Source organism: Chrysemys picta, chromosome 7, assembly GCF_011386835.1.
Source record: "Chrysemys picta bellii isolate R12L10 chromosome 7, ASM1138683v2, whole genome shotgun sequence".
Classification (NCBI taxonomy): Eukaryota; Metazoa; Chordata; order Testudines; family Emydidae; genus Chrysemys; species Chrysemys picta.
The window spans coordinates 38583095-38604404 of NC_088797.1; the positions used below are offsets into that span (position 1 = coordinate 38583095).

At 39.7% G+C, this 21310-nt stretch overlaps 2 protein-coding genes across 5 annotated transcripts in view; one reads left to right on the plus strand and one right to left on the minus strand.

The window, feature by feature from the left end:
- The window catches only part of SYN2 (synapsin II), a 468511-nt gene that overhangs the window by 87785 nt on the left and 359416 nt on the right, over window positions 1-21310 (minus strand). The gene's annotated exons all lie outside the window — the stretch shown is intronic.
- Window positions 1-21310, plus strand: part of TIMP4 (TIMP metallopeptidase inhibitor 4) — an 83287-nt gene that overhangs the window by 24116 nt on the left and 37861 nt on the right. The window contains exon 1 of one of the 2 annotated variants that reach the window (XM_005309067.5): window positions 10672-11388. The exons of the other annotated variant lie outside the window; for it this stretch is intronic. Coding sequence (XP_005309124.1) covers window positions 11262-11388 — 127 coding nt within the window. The 5' untranslated portion in view covers window positions 10672-11261. Of the gene's footprint in view, window positions 1-10671; window positions 11389-21310 lie in introns of those variants that run through there. 2 annotated transcript variants of the gene reach the window in all.

The following is a 21310-nucleotide window of genomic DNA, read 5'->3' on the forward strand; positions in this document are numbered from 1 at the left end:
CTGCCCTTATTAATTTTTCCATTGTTCCCCGTAACTACTTGAGTTCCTGGGCCTTGTAGATCCTCCCCAAAGGCTGGAGGTGGGTCCTTTAGCAGCAAGCCCGCCCACTTCCCAGAACTCCTGTAGCCATTTGGCTCGACCCTGTCATGTAGGGCAAAAGAGCCCCAGGAGGGACTCGTGGGAGATTTCTATTCTAGCTCCCATTTTCCTTCAGCGCTCCCCATTTTGCAATCGGGCAATCCATGGTAACTACAAAACTTTGCAATGAGTAATTGGTGCATTCAACACAAGTAGTTTTGTAATAATTACTGATGTGCCTGCATGGGTCTAAGGGTCATGTCCTGAGACTTATTCTCAAGTAATCTGACCTAGCAAAACTGTTTGAAGGTGCTTTTCTCTAAGTCAGCAAGCATGAGGCCTCTCCTCGCTAAAAAACACAGTATCCATTGAGATATGAAAACCGGTAATATGTTATGATTTCTACTTTTCTGGTAAAAGAGATAATGGGAATCCAACTATTCATTATCATATCACTTAGCCTTCTGCTGTCCTACAACATTAACCAGGAGGCCCAGCTTATAGTTCTTGGCAGGACAATTTTGTGGTTAAATTTCAAGAATGATAGCAGATCTGGGTACCATTCCTAGCTCTGTCTTTGACTTGCTTTGTGACCACTCTCTAAGGGAAAAACGTCCAAACTTTAACTGCAGCAGTAGGTGCTCAGGACCTTTGAAATATCAGGCCACTTAAAATTAAATGAGCTAAAAAGAAAATCCTTTATTATGTAACTCCTAAGCATTCTTTAGGGGATCTGACAATGTTGGCCTTAACCTCTCTTTCCAGGTTTCCATACTGAGTCTGTTACTGTTGTAGCTGAGCAACTGTCTCTCTTTTCCCATCTGTAAAATAGGGAACAATATTTATCCCTCTCTCTCAGTGAAGTCTTGAAATTTATGGATCTGATTCACTACTGTATAATGCCAGGTTTTCACCATTGGAATTCTATTGATTTCAGTCAAGCTCATTTGTACAGCACTTTAAGATCCACAAATGGAAGTGCTCTAAAAATTCTTATGTTCTTTCTGTAATTTTGAAAGAATGCTTAGGAGTTACATAAAAAAAGGATTTTCTTTTCAGCAAATTTTAATTTTAATGAATCTCTAAAGGTAAAATATAATTTAAGACAATTACAGCCAGATGTCAGGTTAGATAAAGACCCTCTGCTTTGACACTCTCCTGCAAGAAGGCCACAGATCAGGCAGTTTTGAAAGTGGAACTAGCAAGGGCTTAAGGAATTGTCTGCAGCTTTAAGGTCCTCATAACTGAATCAGAGGCCACAATAGGAAATCAGAGGGAGAAAAAAATAGCAACACAAAAAGTAAAGATGTTTTATAAACATGACTCACTACGTTCAATGTTAAATATTTGTCTTTCCAATAATGCCCACTGAAAGTTCATTCAGCCAGTCTGGTTCCATACAAATTGTTTGTGGAGCATGCATCAGCCTAAATCTAATTTTGCCCTGCTTACTTTGGAAAAAGGAAATTAAAAAAATTAAATAATCAAGGTGGCTTTTTGTTCATTTTCCTCTTTCCCAGAAAAAGGCAAGCAGAGTTCTAAATCAACAAACAACTAGACAGAAGATGTACTTTCCCTAGCTTATTTGGGTTTAGTAAACACACCACTGCAAGATAAAAACATAGGGGTCAGTCCTGTAAAAGTGTAGATGAGGGATATGTGAGAACAATATTCAGCTACCAGTAAGGGCAACTCAGCATATTGCTCTGTTATGACCCACTAAAACAGCAAAATTAAAGGAGCTGGCAAGAGTCCTATGCCAGTATAACTCACAAGGCACTGAACAGCCTCCTGTGGGGAATACCACTTTTTTTTTTTTTTAGGACTCCTCAAACATTTCTGTGTCCATGATGGAATAATTCACTGTTCAGGCCAACTGCACCTGTATTCCTCCCCTCGGCTCTCTGGAGGGCCCCCACTCTAGGCTCCCAGCTCTTCAGCCATCACCTCTCTTGGGTGGAGACCTGCATCTCTTTCCCTCCTGACCAGGGGTTTTCCAGGCTGCATAGTTCCTCCTTACCTACACAAGCCAGATTGCCTAGACAGGCCAGCATCTGAGCTTTCCTTTCTTTCCAAAGACTGTGAACAGCTGTAATTGTCAGCAGTCACACGTTACCACACATCTCTTTATAAGCAAGCACATTTATTCTTAATGTGAAAGCATTACAGAGAAAACATTTTTTAAAAAGTTCCTATACACATGTTCAAAGCTTAACAGAGGTCACCCATCAGTCTTATGGGGCCTCAGTAGGCCTAAGTCCTTCCAACCCCTCTCATTGGACAGAAGATCCTGTTGCTTTGCTGGATCAGAAAAAGGCCCTGAATCAGCTTAAACTCAGGCTAGTTATCTAAAAGCCTTTTCTTTGTGTGCTGGTCTCTGGAGAATCCATTTTGAACTAGTATATGTGAGCCTCTCCACGTTGTGATATTTCTCTGACGATGTTACCACCTGAGCGAATTTGCCTAATCACCTCTTAGTTCATGAAGCAGCTTTGGTCACCCCATGAAATTAAAATGATACATAAATTTAATACAGTAAGAGCTCCCAAAGATATTGCAGGAAGTTGCCATATCTGTCAAACCCATGGTCTCAACTTTGAAGCTATTTTTAAGCATGTTTAAGTCGCCATTACGCCTGACGAGCAGGAGGAGTAAATTAAAATTCTTAAAATGGCTGCAAAGCAAATAAATTGTATACACTGGACTGGATTTCAATACCTAATCCTGTGGGTTTATAATTGCAGATGTACCCAGACTGGGGACCACAGTGCAGTTCAGTGGTAGATTTAGAGTTAGTGGGGCCCTGTGCGCAGCTTAATTTTTAGGGCCCCCCTCGGGACCCAGCCAAGAAAAAGAACATTCTCTCTTATCTCCCCCTGTTTTTCATTCTTTTTTTCTTCATCCTCCTCCTATATTATAACTAATAGGAAATAAATGAAAATAAAGTGAAGTACCTTGATTGGGGCAGGGAGTTGGGGTGCAGGAGGGGATGTGGGGGTTGGGCTCTGGGAGGGAGTTTGGATGCTGGGTGCAGCTCTGAGCTGGGGCAGGGGGTTGAGGTGTGGAGGCGGTGCGGGGGTTGGGCTCTGGGAGGAAGTTTGGGTGCAGGGTGCGAGCTGGGGCAGGGGATTGAGGTGCAGGAGGGGCCAGGGGGCAGTGCAGCTCTTAAAGCGAGCGGCACACCCCTCAGGCAGTGGCACTTAGGCGGGGGGGCAGGGGGTCTCTGTGTGCCACTGCCCAGAAGCGCCGCCCCCACAGCTCCCATTGGCCACAGTTCCTGGCCAATGGGAGCTGCGGAGTCGGCGCTTGGGGCAGGAGCAATGCATGCAGGCACCCCTTGGGGGAAGGGAGGCAACGGGTCTCCCTGAGCTGCCTGGGGTGGGGGCAGTGCATGGAGGTGCATCCCTCATTCCAGGGGCACACAGAGATATGCCAGCAGCCAGCCGCTTCTGGGAACGGCGTGGGGCCATGGAATGAAGGCAACCTGCCTCCCTGAGCCCAGCTGCGCCGCTGACTGGGACTCAGGGGCAGGTTGTCAGATGAGATTTGTCCTGAATTTTGGTGGCCCCCCTGTCATTGTTTCATGGTAAATCTACCTCTGGTGCAGTTAGCCTGGTAACTGACACGCACGTGTTACCTACCATTGTATAAGGCTGGATTTAGCAAATAGATAATGGGTGAAATTTATGGTGTATGGGGCAAGCACAAGACCCACTGCACAATTTAAATGCTGGTTGGGGCTCCATAGGGAGGGACTAACAGCAAGTATAGAGTGGACTGTGGCTGGTGAGGGTAAAAACATTGGAATTTTTTATGTCTAGATATTCTGTAAACTAGTCTGCTGTAATATCTTCAGGTTAGAGGCTGTGCATGCAATCCTGACTCAAGGAAGTCAATGGGAGTTTTGGCATTGAATTCAGTGGAGCTAGGATTTCACCCCATGTCCCTTTGTGCATGCACAACACTTAGTACAATGGGGTCCTGATCCTGATTAGGGTCTCTGAATGCCACTATAAATTGGACTCATTTTTTCTGACAGCTTATGTTACTATTTTCTACCTGCCAATAGATGCTAGAATTTGAATGGTGTAAATAAGGCTCATGACAGAACTGCAAAACCCAGATTAAACAGAGCCCCGCCCTCTGAAAGGGCAAGAATATCGTCCCTATTGAGGATATACCAGATGTGAAATAGGTACTAAACTTGACCTTATCCAATTCTCCTTCCTTCTGACCTCTCCTTTTACTGTACATATTAAGAGCAGTGAGTTTCCCCCATCATTCCACTGTAATTTTACATTCTATTGGATTACAGAAATGAGTTGCTTGCCACTGGTCCGAACTAATCAGATAGGAATTAATATGTACCAAGTCAGATTTAATCTGATCATGTCAATGACTGAGTTAAAGGCGTCAATGACTATGTTCTATGAAATACGAAGGGATTGCTGCCTTTCTTTTATAATGTGTTAGCTGCAGTAGAATATGTCCTAGGAGTGGATAATATCTAATGCGGCTAGTTTTCATGCTACATTAGCATTATGACCTCATTTGAAGTGATATCATAGCTCACCCATCAAACCAAAGAAAAGTCAACATGATAATATATAGAGCAGAGAGAAAGGCTGTGCTTTTTAATTGATTCATATGAATTGTGAAAAGCAGTAATGTTTGCTTTGCTTAAGTCTTCATTCGTTTATAAAATGCTGGCACACTTTTGTACACTTACTTAGGATGTAAGATTTTTTTTCGTTTAAGAATTGGGCAAGGAACTATAAAGATTTGGACAATAAAGATTTTGATTTTCTAAAATCAGATTTTGGATTGTAACATATGATGGACTCTGAACTTTGGTGCTTCTGAAGCTCTCCCCATATAAACTTACTGCTCATTATGTGATGAAAATACATTAAACAGCATACATTATAACCATGAGCAGCATAAGTTTCCTTGTCACCATTTCTGCACATATGTTGATATGTCCTGATTATCTGAGGTGTTGAGCACCCAAAACGCCTATTGACTTGAACAAGAACTAAAGGTGCTCAACCCTTTTGATAATCAGGCCATAACTATATTATCTTTGTTTCTTTGATGACCCCTTAAGAACACCTGAAACTGTCATTCACAAACCTTTGCTAATGCTATAAAATATGCTATAGGAGGACATGACAATATTATTAATTATTATTATTATTATTGAAAAAAGTCAAAGCTTAATATATTTTATTTACAAAGTATTTCCTGGAACAGATCACTTTCTCTTTGCCTCAAATGCAACTCCTATTGAACTCTTAAATTATTTTTTTCCTAAAATGGGAACTTGATCCCAGATTAGGGCTCTGTGGTGCTAGTATAATACAAATAAAAGAAAGAATAATAATATGGCAGCTATTTGCAATTATTACCATTCTCACTGTCCGAGGCTGTTACATTTTAGTCAAGCCTACCTCTGTAGGCTGAAGAAAAAACAGGAGAGAAGACTATTCTTACTCAACTGTGTGCAAAAAATGGTAGGCTTTGCAGTGCCATTACTTAACATAATCCAGCCTCTGGACGACCAAGAGAAGAGAGACTTGTAAACTAAGGACTCCTCACAGAGAATGCCATTAGTGCTTCCCCTTCTCTTTTAAAGTGAGGAAACTATAGCTTGTGCACAGTTGTAGGCTTCCACTGCAGCAGTATGGCCCAGGGAGACAGGCTCTCTCTCAAGTAGAGCTGGGTGAAAATTTTTGACCAAAACTACTTTTGTGTGTGGGAGGTGGGGAGGAGGGGAAGAATTCGCCAAATTGTTTCGGTTGGCGGTGAAAAACGTCATAAAATTCCAAAAAAAACCTAACAAAGAGTCCTGTGGCACCTTATAGACTAACAGATGTATTGGAGCATAAGCTTTCGTGGGTGAATAAGCATAAGCTTTCGCATGCGTCTGACGAAGTGGGAATTCACCCACGAAAGCTTATGCTCCAATACGTCTATTAGTCTATAAGGTGCCACAGGACTCTTTGTTGCTTTTTACAGATCCAGACTAACATGGCTACCCCTTTGATACAAAAAACCTAGAAGCTTCTGTTTTGACATTTTCAATTTGAAACATTTTGATTTTTTGATTTGAAATGATTTTGGGTTTTGCAATTTTTCAAATTCAAAAATGTAAAAAAGCTTGTAATCAGAAAAAAAAGTTTACTTTGGGATTGACAAAACATTTTATTTGACCCAAAGTGATTTTTTTTTTGGTTCACCAAAATTTCAAGAAAATTTCATTTTGGGTCAACCCAAAACAATTAAAAAATTTTTTTGAACTGCTTGTAACCCAATCAATTATTCATGTAGATCTAGTCTCAAGTAACTAGGCCCCAAACCATTTAGGGATTTATATTGGAAAATAATGTAATTGTTCGCTGTAACTGTTCAAAGTTATTGTGTCTAGAATATTTGCACTGCTTAACTTAGAATCATAGAATCTTAGAATATCAGGGTTGGAAGGGACCTCAGGACAGGGCCGGCTCCAGGCACTAGCCTGGCAAGCAGGTGCTTGGGGTGGCCACTCTGGAGGGGGGACGGCATGTCCAGCTATTTGGCGGCAATTTGGCGCATGGTCCCTCACTCCCACTTGGAGCGAAGGACCTCCCGCCGAATTGCCGCCGCAGATCACGATCGCGGCTTTTTTGTTTTTTTTTTGGCTGCTTGGGGCAGCCAAAACCCTGGAGCCGGCCCTGCCTCAGGAGGTCATCTAGTCCAACCCCCTGCTCAAAGCAGGACCAATCCCCAACTAAATCATCCCAGCCAGGGCTTTGTCAAGCCGGACCTTAAAAACCTCTAAGGAAGGAGATTCTACCACCTCCCTAGGTAACCCATTCCAGTGCTTCACCACCCTCCTAGTGAAAAAGTTTTTCCTAACATCCAACCTAAACCTCCCCCAATGCAACTTGAGACCAACTTCTGGCAGACCTAGTCAAATAATCCTCAGTTATTTATTTGCAATATCAATGTTTGTGGTGATCTATGGAGAGTAAGAGCCTGCAGAGCCTAGTATATGGCATGCCTATAGTACTTGTGTCCAAGATCTTGGGACATCCAGCATGTTGTCAGATGTCTCTAGAAGGGACTATTGTACCACAACACCAAAAGCAGTGGGGCTGGTTAAAAAGAAAACCTTGAACTCCACCTGTATGCTCACAGGCTGCCAGTGAAGATCCCAGGGCATGGGTATGGTAGACTCTCGGTATGAAACACTGCTTAACCAACCAGTGGGCAGCCACACCTTTCACTAACTTTAATTACCCCATGTACAGTGCATTAAAATGGATTACCATGTTGTCTTATGTTGACTTTCAAATATTCTAACAGTGATCACGCAATGACAATATTTCTCAAAATGGGGATGTGCCAGACTAGCTGTGTGTCAGGCACATACAGGCCTCTCACAGATGTTATCCTATTATTAGCAGAAAAAATTATAAAGGTTGCAGCTTATTTTGTGACTAAAACAACTTGTTCAGAAAGTTTAGGAATCACAACAAAGGTATAAAGGTTCTATTGACAGTTGATCAAGTATCAGTGGATCCACATACATGATTAACTAAACATGCAGATATAAGACCCAATCTTGAAAATGTATGCATATCTATTTGCAGGATCAGGTCCATACTCTGAAAGGTAAAGGTATAAAAATATTTATTGGCTTTGAAAGGCTTTTTTATCTCAGTGACTCTCCATCAGATTTGTTTAGTTTATAAATCCAAACCCCTGGATCCCAACATCCTACAACTTTGGGGAAGTTCAGATCTGGATGTGAACTCTGTAGTCCACTTCAAACTGCCCACACTGCAAACTCACCCTAGGATCTGGGACTGAAGCTGCACATTATTACTACTAAAAAAGATTCTGCAATTGGAACTTAGTTGTTAATTAACTTGGTGATGTGTGAGACAGAAAAGAATCCAGCTCACCTTCACACAGCCCTATTCCCTCTCCTACCAGGAGTAAAAAATAGACACTTATTTTTGTCAGTAAAGTAGATAGATATAACTCAGAATGCAGAAGAAGCACATTTGCTAAGTAATATCCGTCATTTATAGTCAATAAACTTTTCTAACCATAACCACACTTTAAATGTTTCACCTGTGTGCAGATGGCTTTGAAAGACTTTCTTAAAAGTCTAATTGGATTGGAGCCTGGAGTGGCTTCACAGAGTATTAATGCAGATTATAACAAAAAGAAATGTGTTTTACTGTGCTTACACAACTACCATACTTCTGTAGAATATAGCTCAAGATTTGATAAAACATAAAATTTACTTTTGTCATGTTTACATTTCTGTAGTTGGCTCTACTCTTGGTATGTCTACACTTAAAACACTGCTGCAGCTGCCCCACTGTTGCGCTTCAGTGTAGACACTTACTATAGCAATGAGAAGGGCTCTCCTGTTGCTTTAGTTAATCCACCTCCCCGAGGGGCAGTATCTAGGTTGACAGAAGAATTCTCCTATTGAGCTAGCACTGTCTATACTGGGGGTTAGGTTGGCATAGATGTCTCACTCGAGGATGTGGATTTTTCACACCCCTGAAAGATGTAGCCAATATAAGCTCCCACTGTAGACCAGCCCATAATCTAATGTGTGCATCTAACTCCCAACCCATAACCAATGACTGGAAAATAGTAAATAGTTTATTATTAACCATTTTTATAAATTATTTTCATTTTTGAATATAGTGCGTGTAAAAAGTAATTGTGCTGACAGCATTGGACACCAAAGTTTACAAGACAGGTAGAGCATGGGCAAGTGGGAGGGTCAGCTTCTCCAAAATATCACACCAATGTGCCTTAAGTAGCCATCATAGGGACAGTCTATCTCTAAATAAGATATTTCATCCCCCAGACCCATTCAGTCTTTGGGCTTTGCTAAGATGGTCACCACTATGGCCTATTAGTGCTATTTGCGACAGGAGTTATGTGATATAGGGTACTTGTCCTGTAGAAACTGGTCAATCATCATCCAATCATTTCTTCCAGGCCACCAAACAGACATCACATTGCCACTTTCAGTCCCTATTATCCTGAGTTAGATTTCATAATCGATAGATCTAAACTATTGAGCATAAAGGCCATTAAAATACCTTGCCATAGCTTAATCCATAGCCTTTGTTTCTGACAGAAGTTAAATCGAAGGCTTTTTAAAAAAATTCTTGCCTGGGATGTGCACTACTAAATTTTTTTTTGGTCTCAGATTGCAGAAGAGGTGGAGGGACACTGAGACAGTCCAGCTAATCCTGAGAAAGAGGTGGCCGTCAGGGCTGTAAGTGCATGAGAAGCAAAGCAACATAATGTGAAGCAGGAAAGGTATGATAGAAGTGAGTAGGGGGCATAGCGATTTGAGGAACTGCAGTTGATTTCCCCATGCCTAGTATCCAGAAGACTACTGGCACACATGGGGCTGTGAATAAAGATTGTAGTTTGTGTATGCATGGGACAGCTTGATATGAAAATTTGATCTCAAACTTGGGTGCAATAAAGAACCGCCAAACAGAAAGAGAGTTCAGAGTAACATCTGCAAAACTAATGCATTGTCATCCTTCAAAACGCTCCTTTTCTCTGATGCCTACCAAAAAAATGACAATGATTGGGCTCGTGGTTTGCTGATGCCACTGCCCATCATACTGACCAATACTGTTTCCTTGTACTCCCCCATCTTTGTATCCGTATCCATGTGTTGTCTCTTGTCTTATACTTAAGGCTTGTCTATGGAACAAGCTAAGGTGCGAGTCTACAGTGCACCAGCTAGCCGTGGCGTAATGTTCCATGTGGACATTGCTATAGCACAGTGAAAGTCCCAGAGTGCGCATTCTGGCTTGCCCCGCAGTAACTTGTCATACGGACAAGCCCCTAGATTGTAAGCTCTTTGGGGCAGAGACAGTATTTTTGTTCTGTGTTAGTACAACATCTAATGCAATATAGATGCTAGAGTCCTAGGCTGGAACCCAGTGTTCAACAATCTGGACTTACAAATGTGTCTGCTAACTCGAGTTCTACTAACCCTGGGCTTACATTACAGGGTAGACATACCTAATGTCAGCCTATATGTAAGCCTTTCTCAAATGGGCATACACCACAGTCCTCCCTGCTCAGACCTTATCTTGCTATCTATGAGACACCTTTCATATTTGGGCAGATTCATGTGTACAAGCTATGTGAAGGTGGTTATAGGAGGAAGAGATCTGCAGATGGGGAAGAGTATTAGCTTTTGGATTCTTGAATCAGGACTAGCTATGCTCTGTGCATGTTGAGTCACAGAAGCTCACAGACTTCCTAGCCAGCGCATGTGGAAATGGCACTTCATTTGAATAGATCCCATAACATGGGGACTGCAAAATACTAATAAATAAAAGCTTCACTTTGAACATATATCACTGGAATTTTTGTAAATCATTATTTCAAATTAAATATATGATGAAGTAGCAAAATGGCTTTTATTGCAGCCTGGATTTTTATCCAGTATTACTTGTAGTTACCAATTGTTCAGGGTTCACAAACAAGGCATTGAAACATTTCCTCTTCATGAATGAAGTTCTGTGCAGCCTGCAAACAGTCAAGTCATTTCAAGAAAATGTAGAGAGGGACAGGGGAAATATCAGGGAATGCAAATGAAATCTGGCTTTAAAAAAGGATGTTAGCATTGCTTTTAGATACATTGTTTGCTTTGGTCATGATAGGGAAGGTGAAGGAACCATTTATTTTTTAAATTAAAACTGGCACGAAATTCACAAGATTAATCTCTAATCGGTAAAAGATCATAAAATCAGTGCAGAAACTGATGTTTTTAAAAAGCTTCTGATTATTAATAGTCACACTGACTCATAATAACAACCTTATGATGCAATCCAGTAAAGTAAACTTGCTTTTGGAACAATAAACCTGTCACATCATTTTCACCAATGATGTGCTTTTTCCTTAAAGGAAGGCGGGGTTACTTGTAAGTATCAGGGCCATAAATAAGAGGGTCCTATGTCAGGGAAATTAGAAGTCTGTTAACATAAGCGAATAGTCAGACTGAGCATTAGAGGGCTTTTCTAAACCATTTAAGTCTGTTGAAATTGAACTGCACAGAGATTAGAAAGTTTAGATATAAGATCAACAGTAAGAGACTATTTTCTTTTAGTTGGCCAGTTAGCCGTGTTGAAGGCAGCATGAATCCTGTGCACAGCACCTTGTTGTCTTCAGTGCTTCTTTTCACCCTCAGAATTCAGGAGCTGGTAGAGGCATGCAGCTGTGCCCCTGCACATCCACAGCAGCTAATCTGTGATTCTGCTTTAGGTGAGTCATAACAGCTATACAATTTTAACATTGCCGGTAAAAAAGCAATTGTAGCTAAATTAACTGCTGTGCTATTTTTCTGTACAACTCTCTAGGGGAATACATTTAACAAAGTAGTTTATTCTCTAAAAGGGTTTCAAAACAAAATGATTGGAAGATCTCATTTAAAGAGACAAGTATAGAAGAAAATGCATTTGGTCTTGTATTTGGTAGTTGCTGTTCCTTTTTCCTTGCTTTTTCAATAAATGTTCTGGACTACAAATTGTTGAAACTACTGAAGTAAATTATTTAGTGCATTTTCTTTACAAGAACCAGCTTCTATATTAGTTCTCAAATTAAAGCAAGTAGGGAGGAATATGTTCACTGAAAGATTACTACTGTTCAATTTAATATGTAGTATAAAATTATATAATATATATCATATGAATAATATATATGTGCATTATTTATATAAATGCTGTAGATACAACTGGCTGCCACAGTGCTCTGTTTTTTTTTTTAAAGGGATGTGTTGAACTTAGTTGATCTATGATGTACTACAATATAATTGGTCTTAAATGTATTTTTGGTAATTTTGGAACAAATAATTTAGCAGGCATCTGATGGCTTTTTAAAGTTTTCAATAGAAAAATTGGTCACAGAATTCTGTGCTAAACTTCACTGTACACTCATAAGATTACTGAGTTTCACATAGTAATCAACATATAGAAAAAAAACCCTAAAGATCTCAAAATTAGACAACACAGGGATAAGAAAATGTGACATTTTGCAGTCTTGCATTTTGCTCAAGCTGTGGATGGTTAACTTCAATCCAGTGTGAACAGTAAATGTAGAACATGAGTTTCCAAAGTGTCACAAAATTAGCATATCTATGGGATAGGCAATACCTTCTGCATACTGATTAATTGCTTTTATACACTGACAGAAAATCTTTGTAGCCATGACAAACTCTAAGCTCTATTTGTGGCCATCAGTTAAATTGTTATCTAATCTGATTGTGTTAAGCAATCTTTTTATAAAGGTACCTACACCAAAGATTACAGATGGGGGTAATTTGAGGTGTAGACAGAAATATCAGTTACTTTTATTGTAGCTTAAAATTATTACACAAAACTATTTGTCTGATGTATTCATAACTTGAGGTTTTGCTGGATTTGACAGTAGAAAAGAAACCTGAGATACTCATTACATACAGTATTCCTTTAGGATAAGGCAAATTACAAGGTTCAAGAGTTGGAGGGTTTCTCCAAATACATTTTATAAAAGGTAGATTTCTGCTACTCTCTAACTCACTCTTCATCTATAAGTAATGGAGGCAGAAAATAAAATTACAAAAATAAAATTTACAAATATATTTGGACTTCATCCTCAAGCCCTAACTCACACAAACAGTTCTGCTGAAGTCAATTGGACCATTCACATGAGGAAGGGCTATAGGATGGGGCCCTGTGTTTAATATTAATTACATTATGTGGTATTTATTCATGCTGTAGGAAGGCATAGAGTTATATACAATAAATGTTCACATATATATATATATATCATATTTGCTATAAACATATAGAGCTGTATTCTTTAGTCTGCTATGGTTACATTGCACCATATAGGCAATGCAAAGTGGTCTTAAAGTGACCGGAAAAGACCAGTGGAGAGAAATCCCTCATATGGGGGAACTCTCTACTGACAGAAATCTGGCTGAGGTAGCTCTTCTGCCCCAGCAGTCTTCCCTGCAACCCCAGAGCAAAAGGGGAAGGAGGAAGTGTATTGGGGGTTTTCTAGGGGCGTGGGGACAAGGAGGGGAGAGGCAACAGTCCTCTGCTACACCAGATCCTCCCCTAGCATAAATTAGGGCTGTCCTCCTGCAGCATTAATTTTCCCACCAGGCCAGGCAGGTCTGAATTAGGGAGCAACAAGTGGCTTCTCGTAGCCATGCCTCTCCACTCTTGGGTGGATTGTAGAATCAGGGCCACAGTATATTTCACCTCCACTCTAGGGATGTAATTATGGTTGGCTATATTCCTGGAGGTTTCATTACATGTCAATCTTTAATTAAAGATTAATTTTTAATTCTTGGAGACTGCAGGAGAGTCCTGGAGGATCAGAAAACCTATTCCGCTCTCATTCCCTCGCACAGTTATACTTTTTGCCAAAAAACAGCATACCCTAAACCTCTGCTTTCCCTAGCACCACTTTTATAGTCAATAAGATGATACATTAAAGCTAGATTTTTGTTTGATTTTAACATTTACAGAACTCCAAATATTTTAATAAAAGAACTTGGGCCTTGGCTCCTTCACCCACTGAAGTTAATGGGAGTTTAACTCTTAACTTCAATGGGAACTGGATTGATCCCTTTGATGTGACGGTTGTTAAGACTTTAAAACTCTTGCAGAATTGAGAAGCATTTTCCCTCATGCAAAATGGTATATCTCAGTTACACAAAGTAAACAAACAAAACAATACCTGTAAATTTTACAATGAGTCTGAAAACTGAGGCAATGCCTTAAGCTGACCTGTTTTATACAGCACAATCTAGGACATGTATTGAAGTGATTAAACTATATTTCAACTTCAGTTCCTTTTCCTCTGAGGTCATTTGTGATTTGGGGGGAGGGTTAAATCAATAGATCTTACTCCAGCTACTAGCTGAATGTATGAGGCCACTCAGAAACCTGAACATTCATGTTGGATCCCCAAAAAGAAACAAATAGAGAAATTAATTAAGTCTGGGCCAAGCACTTTTCACTGTGACTTTTGTCCATGTAATTAGTGGGGCAACACTTTGTCTTTTCCTGACAGGGTGTTATTGTGGCTTTAGGTTGTCTTTTTCTAAACACCCATAGCTACCAAATACCCTGAGTAACCTTGTGAAAATCATGGACTTTCTAACAAATATAGAGCGAGAGGCACCCTCTGATCCTGTCACTTCCATGTGAGAGGATGGCAAAGAGAGAGAGAGATAATTTTAAATGCACCAGTGTTGTATGTACCAGGAAGGGCAGTGCGATGGGTTAATGGATTCAGCACAAGGCTATCAGCCAGGAACTCATGAGTTATAATGCCAGCTCTGCCACTGACTTTGTGTGTGGCCTTGGACAAATTGCTTAGCCTATCAGCCTCTCAAGGCATAAAGTACTGGGCACTAACTGTGAGCAGGTGAGTGGTTTTACCCCACAGTTCACTTCAGCGGGAAGGTAGGGTGCCTTCATCTCTTTGAAGGTGAGCAGCACCTCTCAGGAGAGCTTTTACCTCATAGGGTGTTGTGAGGAATAATTAATCAGTAATGCTAAACATCTAATAGTGCTAAAGTTATTATTACTCTATTAAAGAAATCTCAAAAACAGTCTATATTGAAGGTTAGCTTCATGGATTCAGAAATGCCTGGAAAGATTCAGAATAGTTTCACTTTAGCTAAACAGTAATGTGCAAAATACTCCCATTGTGCTGTACTGATTTCTTCAAATGAATGGGATATGAGAAGCACCGGTTTCAAGCTTATACTAAGAAAATTTCTCTGAAATTCTTGGGGTGAAATCCTGGACCCATTGAAATAAGTGGGAGTTTTGCTGTTGAGGGGGGCCAGAATTTCATCCCTGGTACCCATTTTTAATTGATTTTCATATAAAAAAAACAACCATACTCAATGACCTGTATACAAAAAGTGTATTTTTGAAATGCTAATTGTGTGTCAAGAATTAAAATAACTTTTTATAAATACCAACATTCTTTAAACTGTTCTTTATGCCATTCTTGTGATGAATTTAACTCAGTGAGGCAGGCAGCATAAGTAGAGTTAGTGTTTTGGTAAACAGCAAGGTAAATAGATAAGTACCCTGCACTGCTACCTATTGAGTGTAGGGTTCTCCATCTTTGAAGTTAGCTGGATTCTTTCTGGGTTAAACACTTTTCTTTCTATAATGGAAACAATATTTTGTATTTGAGCAACTGGCACCACACTATAACAGATGACAGATATTGGGCACAGATTTGTAATCTCAGACACCAGTTTCATTGATTTAATGAAGAGTGGCATGTCTCAAACTATAAAGGAAGCCTCATGGCTGAAGCTCAGCAGCACTTCGAGCCTGTTAAAATCCTTATAAGTCCATTGAGATCTGGCAATGCAAAAAAGTGTCAGACTATATTAAATTTTATCACATATAAATATAATGGTAAACATTTGACTTAAACCCACAAAAACTAAGTTTTGAAAGTCATCTCTGCCTAGAGATGTGTTGAATAGACATGGCCAGGTAGCTTTCACTAAGTTGATGTGAACATTTTCACCATTCTGTTTCTTTTGATTTTATCATCCCCATAAACTCTGCTTTTTGTGAAGTGACTACAAAAATGTTCAGTTTTGTATTTAAATACATTCATTTGTACACTTTCAATGTGGAAAACAGCTCTTGAGAAAAAAACAGATCTATTTTGACTGGATGTAACTTACAAAATTGCAGAAATGTAGAACTGGAAGGGACCTCATGAGGTCATCAAGTCTAGCCCCCTGAGCTGAGGCAGAACCAAGTAAACCTTGACCATTCCTGACAGATATCAGTCTAACCCGTTCTTAAAAACCTGCAGGATTCCACAACCTCCTCCCTCAATAACCTGTTCCAGTGCTTAGTTATCATTATAGTTAGAAAGATTTTCCTAATATCTAAACTATATCTCCTTTGCTGCACATTAGCCAATTACTTCTTGTGCTACCCTCAGTGGACATAGAGGACAACTGATCACCATCTTCTTTGTAACAACCTTTTACATATGTTATGTCCCCCCATCAGTTTTCTCTTCACCAGACTAAACATGCCCAATTCTTTCAACCATTCCTCATAGCTCACATTTTCTAAACCTTTATCATTTTTGTTGCTCTCCTCTGGATTCTCCAATTTGTCCACATTTTTCTTAAAGTGTGGAACTCAAGGCTGCACACAGAACTCCAGTTGCGGCCTCACTAGTGCTGAGTAGAGCAGAATAATTACCTCCCATGTCTTACCTACAAGACCCTTGTCTGAAATATTGGCCAACACTTCATGTTTGGAGGAAAAAATTGGGAAATTAATTTAAAGTAGGTTTTATACGTTGTTAATATACTGTGCACCTCCACTCTACTCTTAATTTACCTCATAGTTTCTAGATACTACAGCTCATGTAGTCTTCCTGAGAACAGTGTGGATGAACTTACTAAAGCGCTGATCCTGCAAACATTTAAGCCAGGTGAGTAGTCCCATTCTCTTCAATAGGATTACTGATGTGGACACAGTTAAGCATATACATAAGTGTTTGCAGGTTCAGGGCCACGGCTTCCACATGAGCTGTAATAGCTACACTAATAGCAAGTGGAATTAAAAATTGATGGGCCAGGTCTTCCAGCCCCACTACTGTTTTGGCAGTGTGGAGCAGCTGTAATGCCAGTTTGGCCAGCTAGTGGAGGGTTCCCCTCTGTGGGGGAATCCCTGAGTCACATCGAGTCACTGCAGTGGTTCATACTCCAGACCTTACAGTCCCCTGATGCCCCGTCCCACCCCCCAAATCTCCAGAGCCAGAGAGGCATAAATTAGAATATCCCAAGGCTGTTCTAGCTTAGGGCTTGAAACACTATAGCAGCACAGCTGTAGCACTTCAGTGCAGACACTACCTATGCTGATGGGAGGGGTCTCTTTTTGGCATAGGTAATCCACCCTCCCAAGAGGCGGTAGCTAGGTCGATGGAAGAATTCTTCCATGCACCTAGAGCTGTCTATACTGATGAAAAATGCTATATGCAAGTTGGTGGTATTATTATTATGTAATTAAATTTATTCAGCTCTGGAGACTAAATTCATTGTCTGCCTGAGGGATTTAAATTATGCTCTTGGTGAAGATCTCAACCCAACCTTAACTATGAAGTAATTCCAGAACCATCATGATGCACAATATTAGTGAATCTTATTCTCGCTGTACAATGTAATACCAAAATCATATACACAAAGGATGTATTTTCCTATGTGCATATATACAAAACATCTATAATGACTTCATAGATCCCTTGTTATTCTTTCTTTTAAGCGTGCTTTTATACACGTGAATAATATTTTCAAACTAAAAAAGTCAATTATGCAAGTGCCCTACTTATTTCCAAGTAACTCTTACAAAATCCAAGTACAGCATTGGGCCAAAACAACCATCATGCTCTCACCCAGTGTTTAGTGTTTTGGAAACTACTGCCGAAGCTACTCCCTGAATAAAGCTCCTATCAGAAAAGGGGGCATTATTAAACACCTTTTCTACAATTCTTTTTAATCCCATCAAATCGTATTCATTGGAAACCCCATCAATGGTGCAAATGTCTTATGTATTGCAATTAAACAGTCATAGTAGTAAATATTATTTTCTTAGGCAACAATACCCCCAAAGCCTATATCTCTCAAAATGCTAAGAACATAAATTATATTGTGGTGAATTGGCTCAGCCAAACGGAGTGCTGAGATGCTGTGCCTTTACTGACACGCTCACATTTTACACTCATTTATCCAGTTCCTCCCCACAACTGCAAGTGTGAGGTGGTCCAATTTGCACAATTGCCTCAGCAACTGTAAAGTATGCAAATCTTTGTAGTCTGATTAGCTGAAAGTTATTCTGAGAGAATCAGAGCAAAGAAATTTGCAAAATTATTGTGCTGAAAGCCACAGAAGGGGAGTCTCCCTTTTTGAGGATCTCCTCATGGAGATTCCCCTATAACATCTTGTTGGAGCTATGTAGGATTTGTTTTCCCATGGTAAAGCCTGGAGGCCCTGCCCCAAACGTGGTGAATTTACCCTAATTTGTAGGAGGGGAGGGGAGGAGTGTAGGGCTCGAATTGAGTCAGTCTGCCAGGATTCCCCTTACCTCCTTGGGATCAGTTAAATTGGGGGAAGAGGGAATTGAGGGGCGTGGGCCTCTGCAACAAAGATAATATAGACTGGGGCTGTATTTCTTTTCAAGATAAGTTTTGTGTGGATAGCAATAAGTATCCACATCCAGCCTTACAACTGGATACGCACTTCTCTTCATGGACCATCTGGTCTAAACTCCTTCTCTTTGCACTTACCCTTGGGTGGGAGTGGATGGGGTGGGCAGGTGCCTAAATGCGTGTTCCAAGTGCAAGATGGTTCCACTTTGATTAGCTCTCAATCCCTATGTTCAGAGTGGCTACTGCTCTCACAACTCCTCATTCTTTATGCCCACAAATATGGGGCCTAATCCTGCCACCTCCTCTTTCCTCTCACAGGTAGTGCCACTGACTCAAAAGGTCTGTGGAACTATTTGTGCGAGTAAGGAGTGAAGTAATTGAAGTTATTCTTGTGAATAAGGACTGTTCGTGTGAATAAAATCTGCAGGATGAAGCCACAGCTGTTTCAGGTTCTTAGATACAAACAAACATTTTGAGAATGGTACTGCCTAAAAATTCCTCCAACTTTAGTTTTGGTGGCCAAATTTTTAACTTGCTTTTCAGCTCAGAAAAGCAAAGTTGTAAACATTTAATAGCACCAACACTAGCATGCAGTATGCAAAGAAAGAACAAGAAATAATTTCCTATCTATTAGAAACAGTGTCCTTTGGAAACCAGACATTCATACAATGCACAGTCAATCTGTGGAATTCTTTGCCAGAGGATATTGTGAAGGCCAAGACTATAATAGGGTTCAAAAAAGAACTAGATAAATTCATGGAGGATAGGTCCATCAATGGCTATTAGCCAGGATGGGCAGGGATGCAAAACCATGCTCTGAAGTGTCCTTAGCCTCTGTTTGCCAGAACCTGGGAATAGGCGACAGAGAATAGATCACTTGATGATTACCTGATCTGTTCATTCTCTCTGAAGCACCTGACATTGGCCACTATCGGAAGACAGGATACTAGTCTAGATGGACCATTAGTCTGATCCAGTATGGCTGTTCTTATGTTCTATGTTCAAGCACTGAGTTCAGGTTGCACTTACTTTACTTGGAAAAGATGATACCAACTGTAAAATATCTGGTTTTAGTCAGTATCAGAGCTAGTTACATCAAGTAGTAAAATCAATTATGAGAAAAACCTAGCTGGTTTACAGATTTAAAATTAACTCCAGAGCACAGACTCTTATTATTAGGTATGTTTTAAATGAAGGGGGATAGGAAAAATTCAGGAAATCAGTTATATTTGTAAACAAAGCATGTATTGCAGCATTATGGAATTATAAATCACGATTTATCTAAACATTCTACACATAAATGGCGTGGAAAGCAGAATGCAAGCTTAAAAATTTAAGGACTAAACTTATATAAAACATAAGAAATATGCGGTACTAGCAAATTCTTGAACCTACTAGACCCTGACTTAAATTCTCATCTTGTTTGTCCCATAAAAGGTGGTGTTTCTCCATAACCACAGTCCCTCCTGGATTCCAAAGAAAGGGATGTGTAGTTATGAATGGAAATCTATAATAAAAGGATATATGCTGTTGTATAGAGTAAAGAGTATCAAGGCAATGTTATTCTTCAGCTGAAATTGGAACAGATGTTCATCACTGATCAAATGATGTGGTATTTGTGGCTTGTGAAGCAGAGAGAAATATTTCTTTAACATCAGTAGCAGCTGTAAAAACATTGCAGAAGAATAAAACTGACCTTGAACAACATTAGGAAGTTATTTTTCTATAATATTTATTTAAGTTAAAGTAAGAGTACTGTACACATCTGCTTTTTTAAAAATCAAAATCTTTCCCCGTTTCCACTTGAAAGTTTATAAAAATATACATGTAAAGCCCTGATCCACAGAAATTTAATTTATTCTGTTATCTACAAAAAATAATTTAACCTGGGGTCAGACTTGATAAAAAATAGTTTAATCTGGGGTCAGACTGGATAAACTCCCCCCATAACACTGGTAGTTTCTCCTTCCCACTCTAAAAACACAAGTACTCACAAAATCCATAAGTTAAACATATGCCTGAAAGTTGTACAGGCAAGACTACGTCTTGGTAAGCTCCAGAGAGAAGTGCTTTAAACTCAAATTCCCGTTAAACATAACTTTACAAAATTATTTCAAAACATTTTCTAACTACATGTGTGCACATTAAAAAAAAATGAAAGTGTTATATAATGCAATTAGAACAGCCATGCTGAATGGTGATGCAAATTATCTTTGGCATTAGCTATATTGAACTAGAACATATCAATGAGTGTCTATAATAAGGCGACTTTTGGAATATGATTCTTATTACTTATTACTGGTCAAAAGTGAATAAAAAAAGAATGGAGCTGTTGCTCTATTCTAATTATAAACTGTAACAGAAAGGTCTTTGTACTACTGACTCACCAGTGTAAATTTATAATAGCTGGCATCGCAGTGGTGCCTTCTACTGGTCGGCATGCCAAATCTGTTCAAATATGTTCGCTATTTTGCTTCTCGTGGGGCTATAGTATACAGAGACTTCTACTACAAATCCTTCCCTGACCTCAAGGGGTACAGGCCTGCCTGTGGGAGCTAACGGTCCTAGGGTTCACTCTCTAATGCCACAAATTTGTGATTCAAATTGGTGACTGTGGTGTCCATTAGTTTGTGACCCCAAATTCCTTACATATTGGTTCCTATTTGCTAGACCCAAATAAAAGCTCTTCTGGGCTCCTTCTAATGTTTGAGGTGTACATTCCCCCCTTTTTATTTTATTCCTTTCTCATCCATCTGTCCATATTTTCTTGGTAATGTTGTATTTGGAGTCCATCTTAGGTTTAGAGTTTAGTCTCACAGTAGAATTTTCACTTGGTTTGAGCCCTGCTAGTGTTTTGAAGTCCCTCTCTTTTTAAATTCCATTTGGAATTCCCTGAATCCAGATGATACATTTTCACTTCTAAGGATTACACTTGTAAATACAATATAATAGTCATTGAATGCTAACTGCTCTACTCCCACCCTCTGGA